The 14,595-nt window shown below is 46.4% G+C and overlaps 1 protein-coding gene across 3 annotated transcripts; it reads left to right on the top strand.

Moving 5' to 3' along the window:
* Window positions 1-790: 790 nt before the first annotated feature.
* Window positions 791-11,787, top strand: LOC129335411 (endonuclease domain-containing 1 protein-like). 3 transcript variants are annotated; one of them, XM_054987859.1, is made up of 3 exons: window positions 791-884; window positions 8,626-8,925; window positions 11,092-11,787. In XM_054987859.1, exons 2-3 carry the CDS (start codon window positions 8,638-8,640, stop codon window positions 11,635-11,637), a joined length of 834 nt encoding a protein of 277 aa, XP_054843834.1. In that variant the 5' UTR covers window positions 791-884; window positions 8,626-8,637; the 3' UTR covers window positions 11,638-11,787. The 3 variants fall into 3 exon arrangements, with proteins under 3 accessions (XP_054843834.1, XP_054843835.1, XP_054843833.1); XM_054987860.1 differs by having other exon boundaries at window positions 837-868; XM_054987858.1 differs by lacking the exon at window positions 791-884 and adding an exon at window positions 3,764-3,983.
* The last annotated feature ends 2,808 nt before the right edge of the window (window positions 11,788-14,595 follow it).

Below are 14,595 nucleotides of genomic sequence, written 5' to 3'. Positions count from 1 at the left end.
CCTCTGGAGATAGATCAAGATGGGTAGCCGTGTTAGTCTGTCTGTAGCCGTAGAGAAGATCAAGAGTAGCTCACGAAAGCTCATACCCTACCACAAATTTTGTTGGTCTTATAGGTGCTACTGGACTCTTTCTCTTTTTTACTGCTTGCATGCTGTGGGCACACGATTGAAAGGTGTGTGGCTTTTGGGTCATATGAAGAGGCACAGAAAAGTGGAACACGTGTAAGTATAAACTCATGTCCATTCTTGTGTACGATGTATCATTTAGTCCGGCCCTACGTCATGGAAGTTTGCTGTATGATCTTGGGATAAAATGGAGAAAGGAGTACCATCTGTAGCTCTCTAAGCTCCTTACAGGTAGGACATTATAGAAATTTATTAGACAGACAGACAGAAAGACTAGCACCAGTATTAACTATTCAGGAGCACCATGTTAGTTAAGAAAAGTTACGTTATAGTTGATCACAGATATACAATGTTTGTCACATTTCCAGTTCAGGGTTGAGATAAAGCAGAAGGCTGAAAAAGATCGATTGTGACTATATACTTTTGGTTTCCAGCTGCCAGCTCATCTGGGCTGTTTCTCACCAAAGTGCCAACAGACGTTCAAGATGTATCATTATCCCATGAACCAGTTGGATGGGTCCATTACAGGAAAAGAATCTGACCTTGAGAAATTCCTACAGAAGAACCACATTCTGATTTGGACAGCAATTCCACCCACGTGAGAAATTTCTTCAAAAAAACCAGTTGAGGAAGTTAATCACATTCGATAACTTGCTACCCTTCCAGAATGTATTTAAGCAGTCCCAGAGTCAATATCTTATACTTCTGTGCTCCCCCTGAAGGCAAAGTCAACCAATCCAAGGTAAACCTTCCACAAGGTAAAGCAATTTCCTTCTCTTCTAAAAAGTTATTTGCATCTGATCTAAAAAGGAGAGGTGATAGAGAGTCAAATAAGAGAGATTTTTAGGACGTGGAAGGATGGGGGAAGATAGAGGGACTGGAATCCACAAGAGGTGTTATTTAAGACAGATTCTGCCCACAGGATATTATTGTTTCCTTCTGATAAACTTGGCAACTGCTGAGATCGCTGGCCAGGATTAGAACTTCTGAGAGATAGCTGTGTTAGTCTGTTGTAGCAAAACAAAGCACTTTAAAGACGAACAAGTTTGATGACGCCTCACAAAAGCTCATACTGGAATAAATCTTAGCCTTTAAGGTGCCACTGGGCTTCTGTTTTGTTGAGGATCAGAACATTTATTGTAATAAACTGGTTTAATGGCACTGGCCTTGTTGCATTTTGTGTAATGTATTATATTCTGAAGAGGTTTGTATATCACCACAAATGTCCTGTCCTGCCCAGAGCGGGCTGCAATGTACATCTGAAGGTCTGTTCCAAAGCAGGTGGCAACACATGAACGGAGCTCTGTTGCATGCTAGGGGTCTGCGTTCAGTATGGTGAGCTGGTTTGGTGTAGTGGTTAAGAGCGCGGGTCTCTAATCTGGAGAGCTGGGTTTGATTCCCCACTCCTCCGCTTGAAGCCAGCTGGGTGACCTTGGGCTAGTCACAGTTCTCTCAGGGCTCTCTCAGACCTGCCCACCTCACAGGGTGTTTTGTTGTGGGGATAATAATGACATACTTTGTAAACCGCTCTGAGTGGGCATTAAGTTGTCCTGAAGGGCGGTATATAAATCGAATGTTGTTGTTATTCCTTTCAGTAGAAGAGCCCTGTGGCGCAGAGTGGTAAGCTGCAGTACTGCAGCCCAAGCTCTGCTCACAACCTGAGTTCGATCCTGGCAGAAGCCGTGTTCGGGTAGCCGGCTCAAGGTTGACTCAGCCTTCCATCATTCTGAGGTCGGTAAAATGAGCACCCAGTTTCCTGGGGGTAAAGTGTGGCAAACCACCCCGAAAAAAGTCTGCCAAGAAAACGTCGTGATGCGACGTCCCCCCATGGGTCAGTAATGACTCAGTGCTTGCACAGGGGACTACCTTTACCTTTTAGAAGAGGTATATGTACACTTTTATATGTACATGGAGCCTCTGGACCACAAAGGAGCAGTCAAATTTTTGCAGGCAGGGAATCCTGTAACAATTTTTTTGGCTTGGGGCATAAAATTGTTGAGAGCACTCCAAGTATACACAGGTTTACTCCCATCCTTAAAAAAAGAAAAAGAAGAAAACCTACAATTTGTGTAAACTACATACAGATTTTATAAAAATCAGAAATGATAGTTTACCATCACAATCCTTAGACTGAACATCTACTCAAGTGCGCATATTCTACCTACATTCATTGGCATGTTTTATTCAGGAACAGATATTTCAATACTTCTATAATCTGAAATCTTTTGTCAAGAAGGAAGGAGAAAGGGGCTTGTGGGATCATGTCTTAGAAGCTGACCGTGATTTCTTAAGAGGAAGGAACAGAAGTTTTGTAAAAATTGCTCTGGTTTAGGGCTATCACCACAGTGTAGCACCTTAAAGACCAATTAGATTTCCAAGGTATGAGCTTTTGAAGGGAGCTCTGACTCTCGAAAGCTCATACCCTGGGAATCTAGTTGGTCTTTAAGAGGCTCCTGGACCCAAATCTTGCTCTTCTTCTACAGACCAACACAGCTACCCACCTGCAACTATTTCTGGTGCTGGGATTGTTTCGTTCCGAAGGTCAGGGGGCATTCGCTTGAGAAGTACCACTATGATCCCTCCCTCCCATACAGTATCTGCTTTTTCGCAACACATGACAGTTGAAGAACAACGACCTAGCCAGTGAATCCAAAAGGGTGTTCGTTTGTTGCAGGAAAAAAATCAAACAGGCTCTGGTGTTACCTTGAAGGTTAACCTTTTTTTACTCCTGCACAAATCGTTGTGGACTAGAGTCAGAAGAATGACATGGGTCTTCATGGGAGGGGCTGTGGCTCAGCGGCACAGCATCTGCTTGGCACGCAGAAGGTCCCAGGTTCAATGCTTGACATCGCCAGTTAAAAGGATCAGGTAGTAGGTGATGTGAAAGGTCTATACAGAAAATCCTAGAGAGCTCTGCCTGTCTCTACTCTACTCTACTATGAGCCCCAGGCACAGAGTGGTAAGCAGCAGTACTGTAGCCCAAGCTCCGACCTGAGTTCGATCCTGGCGGAAGCCGGGTTCAGATAGCCGACTCAAGGTTGACTCAGCCTTCCATCCTGCTCAAGGTTGACTCAGCCTTCCATCCTTCCGAAGTCGGTAAAATGAGTACCCAGTTTCCTGGGGGTAAAGTGTAGATGACTGGAGAAGGCAATGGCAAACCACCCCGTTAAAAGTCTGCCAAGAAAACATCGTGATGCAACGTCCCCCCATGGGTCAGTAATGACTCAGTGCTTGCACCCCCCTTTACCTACGATACAATACGATACGATACGATACTGAGGGTGTGATTCGATGTAAGGCAACTTCATGTGTTCATGTGCTCATTAGACAGGTATATAAGGCTGTGAAGGAAACCAGTGGTCATGTTCATGTGTGATCTTTTGCTTTTTAGAAACAGAGATGCATGGAGCCCTTTATTCCTTCTCCGGCTGCTCTTATACAGAGGGGCATACAGTACTATCCTAAACAAAGGTACGCCCTTCTGGGCTTAGAAGGGCGTATATGGCTCTATTTCGGAGGAAAGCCTTAGATCCGTGCTTTGGAAAAGACACGTGGTTTGACGTGTGATGTGTCAACACCTTGGCTCTTTGCCTATATTTAAGTATGATTTGCTTGGCACTATAAATCCATCTGTTCCGCCTTCCGAAAAGGTCAGCCCTTAATAAAAGCTTGTCCTTATGCAAATGCACTCTTCTGCACCGCTCCGCCCGCTTGGAACCTTGCCTGGTCTCTGTCTCTGCAAGGCAGTTTCCTTGAGGCTCGAACACACATGAAACTGACTTCTCCTGAATCAGACCATCTGTCCCTCAAGGTCAGTGCTGTCTCCTCAGACTGGCAGCAGCTCTTCAGGTTCTCAGGTAAGGAGAGATCTTTTCCATCACCTGTTACTTAATTCTTTTAACTGGGAATGCCATGGACTGAACCTGGGACCATCTGCAAGCTACGTGGATGCTGTACCACTGAGCAAATCTTGGATAGCTGCTGCCAGGCCAGGCAGACATCTTTCACATCACCTTCTGCCTGCTCCTTTTTAACTGGCAATGCCAGGGATTGAACCCGAGACCTTCGGCATGCAAAGCAGAGGCTCTTTCAGTGAGCCATGGCCCCTCCTGAACTCAGGGAACCTCTGTCTGGAACAATGGCTTGGCCCCAGAAGCAGCCCCGCCCCACCACCAGCATTCTTACAATTGCAAAACTCATAACAGTGACTATCAGAAACCTTCCATATAATTTCCATTCAAACTGCTAAGAAAACCTCAACTCAATACAGATTCCCAAGTGCAATTTGCTGGGACTAGCCTTTCCAAGGGTATCAGTGCAAGAGTGTGACTGTCATGGGATGCTTGCACATGTGTATATTTCTTTGCCTATATGTGTGCTAGAGTCTCTGAGCTAATTCCTGGCTTTGAAACTCAGGCACAGAGCCAAGCTACGAGTGACGCCTGACACAGGTTGGACACTTGTCAGCTTCCCTCAAGTTTTGATGGGAAACGTAGGTGTCCAGGTCTTGCAGCGTGGCTCTCCGTTTAATTGAAGTTTACAGAGTGGCAGTCTATGGGAGGGAGAACATGCGGTTGGGAGGGGATTGCAGGCGTCGGGCTCTTGCCGGGCGCCCCCCTTCCCCTCTGCTGGGTGTGTGTCTGTTTCTGTAAAACAATTAAACGGAAAGCCAAGCTTTAAGACCAAGCTGCCTACATTTCCCATCAAAACTTGAGGGAAGCTGACAAGTGTCCAACCTGTGTCGAGCGTCACTTGTAGCTTGGCTCTCACTTGAGGTCAGGTCAGCTTCTCAGGTCAGGCCGATGAACGGCTCCTGTTTAAAACTCCTTGGTTATATCTGGCTGGGTCCTTCAGTTTCTGTCGCTTTGCTGTGTCATGATTGTCCCTGAATTCTCCCATATTGTGGTTTGCTTGCTTCCAGTCTCTTTGTAATTCACCTGCCCATGTTTGCCTCCCATCTTCCAGCTCTCACCTTGATTTCTTGTCCCACAAGACAGATGCAGAGAGTAGGGAAAAAACTCTAATTATGTAAAGAGAGGGTCTCTAGCATGCCTGGTACAAAGCAGGCATGGTTTTATTTATTTAGGCAGATTCTGGAGTCTGCGGCTGCTTCCACACACGTTGGATAATCCACTTTCAATACTCTTTAGTGAACATTTGGAACTGCTTTTCCATGTGTGGAACAAAAACTCCACTTCCAAAGGATTGCTAAAGTGCATTGAAAGTGCATTATTCAACGTGTGCGGAAATGGCCATCATGATATAAGTATTTTGAATACATTTTTAATTTCTACCTCACCCTTCTTCCATTCTGGAACATGAAGCAGTTTTCACCAGGGGTCTCCCACAGCACAGAAGTGCTGAACAAACCTGGGCCTTTAAGCCATGCCCCAGGCTTGATGCGCTTGTTCCATGATAAACCCTCCTTCCCCAGCAACAAGGCCCCGATCCACATGAAGATACTCTCTGTGGTCCAATGAGAGAATCCCAATGTTATTAGTAATTCAGCCCTCCTGGATTGGTTTGCCAGGCCCCTGGGCCACTGTAGGTCTCTGAACTTTGGCCCAATTGGCAGCAAAGCTGTCCACTATCGGGCTGATAGCGTGGAGGTCATCTACTTGAAGACTGTGTTCTGGATTGTTGAGTGTTCACCACACGTGACACACTTCACACAAAAAGCAGCCGATTACATGAATGGTCTTTTAATTTCCCCCGGAGGCTGCTTGAAGAGAGGTTGAGCAGCTGGTGAGTTTTCCATTATTAATCAATGCTTATCTGATCCCTGCTTTGCACCTATTTATTCCTGATCCTCCTCTCAACCCTCAATCCCAGCAAAATTTAGCTCCCCCAGGAAAGATAAGCATGGCAGGAGGGGAGACAGAGAAAAGTCACCAGATGGTTATGACCGTCTCTCCCCTTATGTACTCCGGAGAGCATTAAGATCAGCAAACAAGAACTTACTGGTGGTCTCTGGCCCCAGGGAAGCCTGTCTGGCCTTGACCAGGGTCAGGGCCTTTTCAGTCCTGGCCCTAACCTGGTGGAATTCTCTGTTGGAGGACACCTGGGCCCGTCAATACCTCATGTCTTTTCGGCAAGCCTGTAAGACAGAGCTGTTCTACCAGGCATACGGTTGAGGCCATCCTTTGATTGTTTTAGGAGACTTCCTACCAGTCTCTCACCGGTGGGGGGGGCAACAAAATCATCACCCCCCCCCCCATGAACGCAGTCACCAGAATATTATTTACTGTGGCCCCACCCACCCCTTTATGTTTATATTATGATTGGGGAATTTGGTCGCCATTTTGAGATGCTGTTCTATGTATTCATGTTTTTGGATTTTTAAATGTATTTATATATTTTTTAATGTTACTGAGCGTTTTATTGTACCTTGCCCTGAGCCTGTCCATGGGGAGGAAGGGTTAAAAATAAAATGAATGAATGAATGAGTGAGTGAGTGAGTGAGTGAGTGAGTGAGTGAGTGAGTGAGTGAGTGAGTGAGTGAGTGAGTGAGTGAGTGAGTGAATGAATGAATGAATGAATGAAAGTGCCTTTGTATGGAATCATACCATCGGTCCATCAAGGTCAGTGTTGTCCATTCAGTCATGCAACAAGAGGGTCACAGGAGAAGGTCTTTCACATCACCTACTGCCTGGTCCTTTTAAAATGGAGATGCTGGGGATTAAGCTTGAGTTTTTCTGCATGCCAGGCAGATGCTGTGCCATTGCGCTATGGCCCCTTCCATGGTTTCTCAACAAACACAAAGACTTTCCAATGTGTAAATTTATTTTTACTTTTTTTATGTATATCATTTATAGCCCGCCTTTCTCACTGAGACACAAGGCAGATTACATAGATTAGCACAGCCAATATCAAGGACATTTCCATAAACAATGCCATTAAATAAATAAATGCAAGTTTACAAAGACATAGCATTAGCAAGAATCCAATACAGAGTTGAAGAAATGCTGAAACAGAGCATAATCAATTCTAGGACTGACGTTAGACTATACAGAACTACCCAGCAAGATCATACTTTAAACAATAAGAGCGCATACTTAAAGCAACAGACAGGACGTAAGGCAACATCGTGGTGAAAGCTGTGGTCCGAGCTCGTTAGTGAAGCATCTCTTTAAGATAATATACAGCCCTCCGATCTGCGTAAATGGAACCCAGAGCCCTTAGCTCCCTTTCTCCAAACCCCTTTTCTCTATACACAGAGGGCCAAGCTACAAGTGACAAATGACACTTGAACGGTAAGTGACAGATTCACATGTATTCTTCCCTGTTCATCTGCGCTCCACTTGCCCTCCACTGATTGAGTGGAGGGCAAGTGAACAGGGAGGAATACATGTGAGAGCCAAGCTACAAGTGACGAATGACACTTGCCTGGCAAGTGAACAGACTCACGTGTATTCCTCCCTGTTCACTTGCCATTCACTTGCTCTCCACTTGGAGCTTGGCCCTTACTTTGTCTTTTACTGGCTTTTCCTGTTCCTCCCTGTCTGAACTAGGGCCAAGCTATGTGATTGAGTGGAGTGCAAGTGGAACACAAGTGAACAGGGAGGAATACATGTGAGTCTGTTCACTTGCTATTCAAGTGTAACTCGTCACTTCTAGCTTGGCCCCTAGTCTGGACAATTATCCACCAAAGGAGAATTAAAAGAAGCAGAGAAATAACAGAAAGGTGGCAAGAGTCTCTATAATCCCCTCCAACTGTTCCCTGCAGAAGTGTTGAGAATTCTCAGCAATCAGCACTTGTCCTACGTACGGTCTCTTCCCATGTGAGAAATCAAACATACCTGGTAGTTTAATAACAACAACAACATTCCATTTATATACCGCCCTTCAGGACAACTTAATGCCATACTCAGAGCGATTTACATAGTGTGTTATTATTATCCTCACGACAATCACCCTGTGAGGTGGGTGGGGCTGAGAGTGCTCTGAGAGAGCTGTGACTGACCCAAGGTCATCCAGTTGGCTTCAAGTGGATGAGTGGCGAATCAAACCCAGTTGTCCAGATTAGAGTCCTGCCGCTCAAACCAGAAGATTGCTGATTTGTAACCGAACCACTTACCCAAGGCCACCTGCTAAGCTCATGGCAGTAGTGGGAGTTGAACTAGCAGAGTGCTGATTGGCATCCCAACCACTTACTCAAGGCCACCTGCTAAGCTCATGGCAGTAGTGGGAGTCGGACCAGCAGATTGCTGATTTGTAACCCAACCACTTACCCAAGGCCACCTGCTGAGCTCATGACAGTAGTGGGATTTGAACTAGCAGAGTCCTGATTTACAGCCCAACCACTTACCCAAGTCCACCTGCTGAGCTCATGGCAGTAGTGGAATTCGAACCAGCAGAATGCTGTATTGCAATCCAACCAATTAACCAATATGCTACAGCAGCTCCCTCAGGCCCACTCGCTGGCCCAAATACATGCCCCCTTTCTCAGAAGCAGTACATTATTGAATTTGTAGCCTATTGCCTATCTCAAAACTCTAGCCATCAGCCTACATGATGCTACTGGTTCTGCTCTTCATCTCTGCGTGCTGGCATAACACACCGGGGAATGCAGAGGTGGTAACTTCTTTTGAAGAAACGTGCCCCCAGTTTTTCTTCAAGGAGACCCCCCCAGGAATTGGACTTGAGCCCACGCACCCTGCACGGATCTGCCAGCGTTACAAAAACCAATATCGTTATGCCACGTTGTATAACAAAGACAAACGCATCCCTGTCTACTCTGCCTATATCTACAACCCTGGGACGGCAAAGAGACCAAATAACTGGATGGTGGAACCCCAGGTAAGATGGGTTGAAGTGGTTTGAAATAGTGGAAGATTTGTCTTCCCCTGCCCTCTTGTGTGTGTGTGTGTGTGTGTAAAGTGCCCACAAGTGGCACCCGACGTATGGTGGCCCCAGCAAGGGGTTTTCATGGCGAGAAGCAGAGATGGCTTGCCATTCCTTTCCTCTGCCGAGCCTTCCTTGGTGGCCTCCCCTCCAAGTACCAACCCTGCTTAGCTTCTGAGATCTGATGAGATCAAGCTATACCATGCCATCTTCCTTCCCTCCCTGCTCTCTTAGGAAGGGGGAAAGGCATCAGATTGTGTGTGTGCCTGGCTCTGTCCAGAGTCCAACACCCCTGCCCCGAGCAGCTTACAAGTGAAAAACAATGAGAAAGAGGCAGCAATCAAGAGGTGGCAGGGAGTTGGACATGTGATTAAACAGGGGAAGAATATGTGTTCATTCCATTTAGCCTTCCGCACAGTGAGGTCGTGGGCTAAGGAATTGTGCCCAAACCTTCACTGAAAAAGTGAGCTTGGAGCCAGAAGAGGTGGGTGGAGGAAGGGAGGTGGTCACACAATTGTTTTGGGGGGAAGTTGCAGCCATGTGAGACAGCAAGAGAGAAAGGCTGGGGTCCCTGGAGGGAATGGGAGGCCTTTGGGCTCTTGAAGGCAGAGGAATGAAAATCTCGAGAGAGAAACAGATACACAAGTTGAAAGCTGGAGCAAGACCCGGAAGAGCTTTGAAGAAAAGGACAAAGAGTTGGGGCCCAATGCAGAGGGTTGTAGCATCTTGAAAAAAGAAGATACTGTTTGCTTTAGCACAAGGGCTGGCTAGTTTTTCAGCCTGGGGACTACGTCTGGCTCTTGAGAGCTCTGGGTGGCATGCCAGCTCTTCAGGAATTGCCTGGCCTGGGTGGGGAGTCCGGCCGGGCAGGGACGTGGGGGACGGCCATCAGTGATGGTGTGATGTCACTTCCAGGATCATCCTGTTCCCAGTGCCAGCTGAAACTGCGAACAAGCAGACCCTGTGCCGGACTCCGAGAAAGAGTAGCCCTCTTTCCCACGCTGTAGTTCCTGATGGCTCTTGGCTGTTGAGCTGTTTACATTTTTAGGAGGCATCAATCTCTGTGCCTATACCATTTGGGACTAGCATTCCTGAAGAACCGGCTACTCCCATATGAACCTACCTGACCACTACAGTCATCCTGAGTACCTAGTTCAGAACTGCAAGCGCTGAAAGGTCCACATCGCAATCCTAAGCAGAGTTACACTGTTGTCAGCCCATTGACCTCGATGGATTTAGAAGGACATAACTCTGCTCGGGATTGCACTGCCAGCATGGTACGATGGTCTGAGTTTTGGATGAATACTGCAGACACGAAGGATCAGGGCTCATTTTGAGGGGGAACATGCAGGAACGCAGTTCCGGCAGGTCCCTAAAGAGGTCACATGACAGTTGGCCCCGCCCACCTGACTCTCGGCCATTTTGGGCCTGTTTCGGCCTGGATTGGGACCAAAACGGCCCGGATAGGGCCTCTGACGGGTGGTGGATCACTCTCCTGCTCAGCAGCGGCCTAATCCTGACCATTTTGGGCCCCTTTTTGGCCATTTTCAGCCCCTTTTTGGCCATTTTGGTCCCAATTTTGGCCCTGAGTGGCCAGGATTGGGTCCAAAACAGCCAGGATAGTGTGGCTGTCCCTGATAGTGTGTCAGGGAGTGTGTCATGTGCAAATCAATTATAGTAATGACACACTTCCAGTGATGTCAAGGGGCGTGGCATATGCAAATGAGTTGTGCTAATGAGTTATGCTAATGAGTTCCTCCAGCTCTTTTTCTACAAAATGACCCCTGCGAAGGATTAACACATTTCCCCTCAGCTAGGAAGGGGACTGAGTGAATTTAGGCCAGTCACACTCTCTATGTGTGGCCTCCCTCATGGGTTGTTGTAAATCTAAAGGGAATGAACTTGTGTATGCAATAAAGATCAAATTAATACGACTAGAGGCAATGTCTGTGAAAGAGCGTCTCTCTCTTTTGCTGCTAATTCAACTCTAAACAAAAAAGAGGCAACTTCGGTACAGACTCCAACTACACCAGAGGGAAATCCCCAAGGAACCTATCTAGAATTTTTTTTCCAGATAGCTAATTCAACTCTGGCTTTTTGTGTCTCTTGTGTCCTTCACAGCTTGTCGATTTATCGTTGCAACCTGAAATGACTTCAGAAGGGGCCTTACTGCAAAAATCCCGTGCGACGCAGGCTGAGCTTTGGAACAGTCAGGCTATCTTAAAAGATTACAAGAACCTGACCAATTACAACAGGGGCCACTTGAACCCCAACAGCCACCAGCCAGATCTGGATGCCAAAAAGTCCACCTTCACCCTGACCAACATTGTGCCGCAATTCATCAAACTCAACGGCGGCACCTGGAATAACTATGAGCAACAGACAATGATGAGCAACACCCAAGGATGCAAGGAAACCTTTGCCCTAGTGGGAGCAGTGCCAGGGAATAACTACATAGCGAGAGGGAGGGTCAACAAACCCAGCCACCTCTGGTCTGCGGCCTGTTGTTTCATAGACAACAACCACATAAGATCCTGGGCCATCATTGCCACAAATGATAAGGACGTGGTAGAACAGCTCACTCTGGGGCAGCTGGAAGAGAAACTTGCGGAGCTGTATAATCGGAACGGCATCTCCCTGTTTCACAGTGATTGTCCCCGGGAATAGGGCATTGGCCATGTCTATCAAGCAGTACTGCAGCAGCTAAGTGTATGTTAAACTCAGGCAATCTCATTCTAAAAATGTATGCTTCAGCAGGGCTTTTTTTCAGCTGGAACGCGGTGGAACGGAGTTCCAGCATCTCTTGAAAATTGTCACATGGCTGGTGGCCCCGCCCCCTGATCTCCAGGCAGAGGGGAGTTTAGATTGCCCTCCACGCCGCTCAGTGACATGAAGGGCAATCTAAACTCCCCTCTGCCTGGAGATCGGGGGAGCGGGGCCACCGGCCATGTGACCGTTTTCACCAAGGGCAATTTAAACTTTAAAAAAACTCCCCCCTTGTTCCAGCTGACCCAAAGTGGCGTCATTGTGCGGTCCTGAGTTCCACCACTGAGTTCCACCACCTCTTTTCCCAGAAAAAAAGACCTGTGCTTCAGGTAATAATAATAATTATTACACTTATATATCGCTCTTCTAGACAGATTAGTTCCCCACTCAGAGCAGTGGCTAAAGTCAGTGTTATTATTATCCTCACAATACAGCAAGGGAACTGGGGCTGAGAGTCTCTCTATACAAGAAGCCTCTGCGTGAGTTTGTCAAGTGTAGGAAGATGTAATGTTAGCCAGGATGTGTCGTTTAAAAAGACAGAGCAGGCAGAGATTGCTCCTCAGAGGATTTGTTAATTTCATCTTTGCCTCCAGGAAGGCTCTGTCAATTTCACCTCTCCAGTCTAAACTGTGTGGGAGCACAACCAGAGGGCAGCGAGGAATGGAAATGGGCTGGAGCTGCCTTCCAGAGCCAGGCTTGGACCTGGAAAGGTTATAATGGGCTGAAGTTTCCCTTCTGGCATTTCACAGCTCCAGTCTATAGCAAAGCCTTTGCCCTGAGGCTGACTCTGTCTTTTTAAACTACCCTTCCTAGCTACCACTGCATCTCCCAAAATGTGTCCTTCACATTTCAGATGTCTTGTGGAGAGAGACCTTGAGAAGACTGGCTTGCCCAAGGCCACCTGCAGAGCTCATGGCAGTAGTGGGATTTGAACCAGCAGAGTGCTAATTTGCAACCCAACCACTTAACCATTAAGCTACAGTAGCTCTCTCTGTTCTGGATTAGGGTGACTCGCTCTGGGTTGGGAAATCCCTAGGGATCTGGGGAGTGGAAACTGGGGGGGGATTGGAAGGATCTCAGTGGGATATAATGCCATAGATTCCACCCTCCAATGCCATAGAATCCACCCTCCAAAGCAGGCATTTTCTCCAGGGGAACATCTCTGTAGTCTGGAGATCAGTTGTTATTCTGGGAAATCTCCAGGTCCTAACTGGAGATAAACATTTTCCCTCCCTGTATTTCCCCAGCAACCGTTTGCAAGCACAAATGTTCCAGTGTACACACAGAGTTCCCTTGCTTACCTTTATTGCATGCACAAGCCCAATAAAGACTGTTAAGCACATTGCAGATGGCCCTCAACATGATGTATTGAACTATAACATGACGTATGCCGAATGGAGGTAAGAGTAGGCCAACTCAGAAATCACCCCCTGCTCATAAATACAGAGCCTCTCATCTCAGATAACTGGAGAGTACTCTTTCTCTGTCTCTCTCTCCTACATCCAGCCCTCCAAGCGTAGGACAGGGAGGTATCACATTGAGAGGTATTTTGTTTCTTGCATACCAAGGATAATGTACCTAGTTCACCCTTCTTCCATTTCATCTTCACAACAACCCTGCAAGGCAGGTTAAGTAGAGAGGGTGTGACTGGGCCAAATGAACTTCATGTTTGAATGGGGATTTGAATCTGCATTTCCCCAGTCCTAGTTCACTTCCCTCATCACTGTACAACTATCTTTGGAGCCGCAAAGGAGAGGTAGAGAAGAGGGACTAGAACCATTTCCTTTTCAACTGGTCTTCAGTACGCTCGGAGGAAAGGGTGGGAAGGCTTTGAAGAGTACACACAGAGCCTTTTCTGACCCTAAAGGGTCTCAAAGGAGACATCAAAATATTAACTTTACTTATTTAAATGATTCATAGTCCTCATAACACTCCTATCTGTTGCACGGCTTCTGTTGACAGCAAGAATTATCAGTTTCAAAATGCACTTAAAATTAGGAACACACAAGAAAATCAGCATATCTTATACTTTATAAATCATGCCACAACATAGAACTGTACAGAAAAAAGTGTGTGCATGTCAAGAACCCCACTTCCACAAACCAGTGAACAATAACTACATTAATAATGATAAAAGCCTGAAAGTAGACAAACATATTCACCTGCATTCAATACATTTGCAGGTACCAGGTGAACAGCTGTGGGAGTTTCAACGTCAAGGGGCTGCCCTAGAAAAGGCCTTGTCCTTAGTAATTATTCGCTTCCTTGTTCTGAAGGTGGCGGCCTAGAGAGCAAGCTCTCTGCAGTAGAGCATAGCTGGCAGCATTGTTCCGATAGGAACCAACGGTCCTTTTGGTTTTCTAGGGTACAAAAACTCAAACTATTGCTATATCTAACAATAACTGGCTGGCCACTTGCTAGACTACCAAAGCTATTCAACAGGGCTAACCCTTGACAAGGCAGTGTGATATACAGACTTGAAGGCCTACCCATTTTTTTAAAAAAACGACTTCATAATTCAACCAAAAGAAATAAAAAGTTGTGATAAGGACTGCATAGGCAGCTATTCCAAGGGTAGATTTCTCAATGCCCACAATATCTTGCAGGCTGTACCTCACAAATTTACTGAATTCTGCAGATCCAGAGGAGCTAGCCGTGTTAGTCTGTAGTTGCAAAATAGTAAAGATTCCAGTAGCACCTTTAAGACTAACCAACTTTATTGTAGCATAAGCTTTCGAGAACCACAGTTCTCTTTGTCAGATGCACGAAGAGAACTGTGGCTCATATGATGAAGAGAACTGTGGTTCTCGAAAGCTTATCCTCAAATAAAATTGGTTGGTTTTAAAAGTGCTACTGGAC

The sequence above is a fragment of the Eublepharis macularius genome, chromosome 9, assembly GCF_028583425.1.
Source record: "Eublepharis macularius isolate TG4126 chromosome 9, MPM_Emac_v1.0, whole genome shotgun sequence".
Taxonomy (NCBI): Eukaryota; Metazoa; Chordata; class Lepidosauria; order Squamata; family Eublepharidae; genus Eublepharis; species Eublepharis macularius.
The sequence above is the reverse complement of the archived record's forward strand: the minus strand, read 5'-3'. Positions and strand labels throughout refer to the sequence as shown.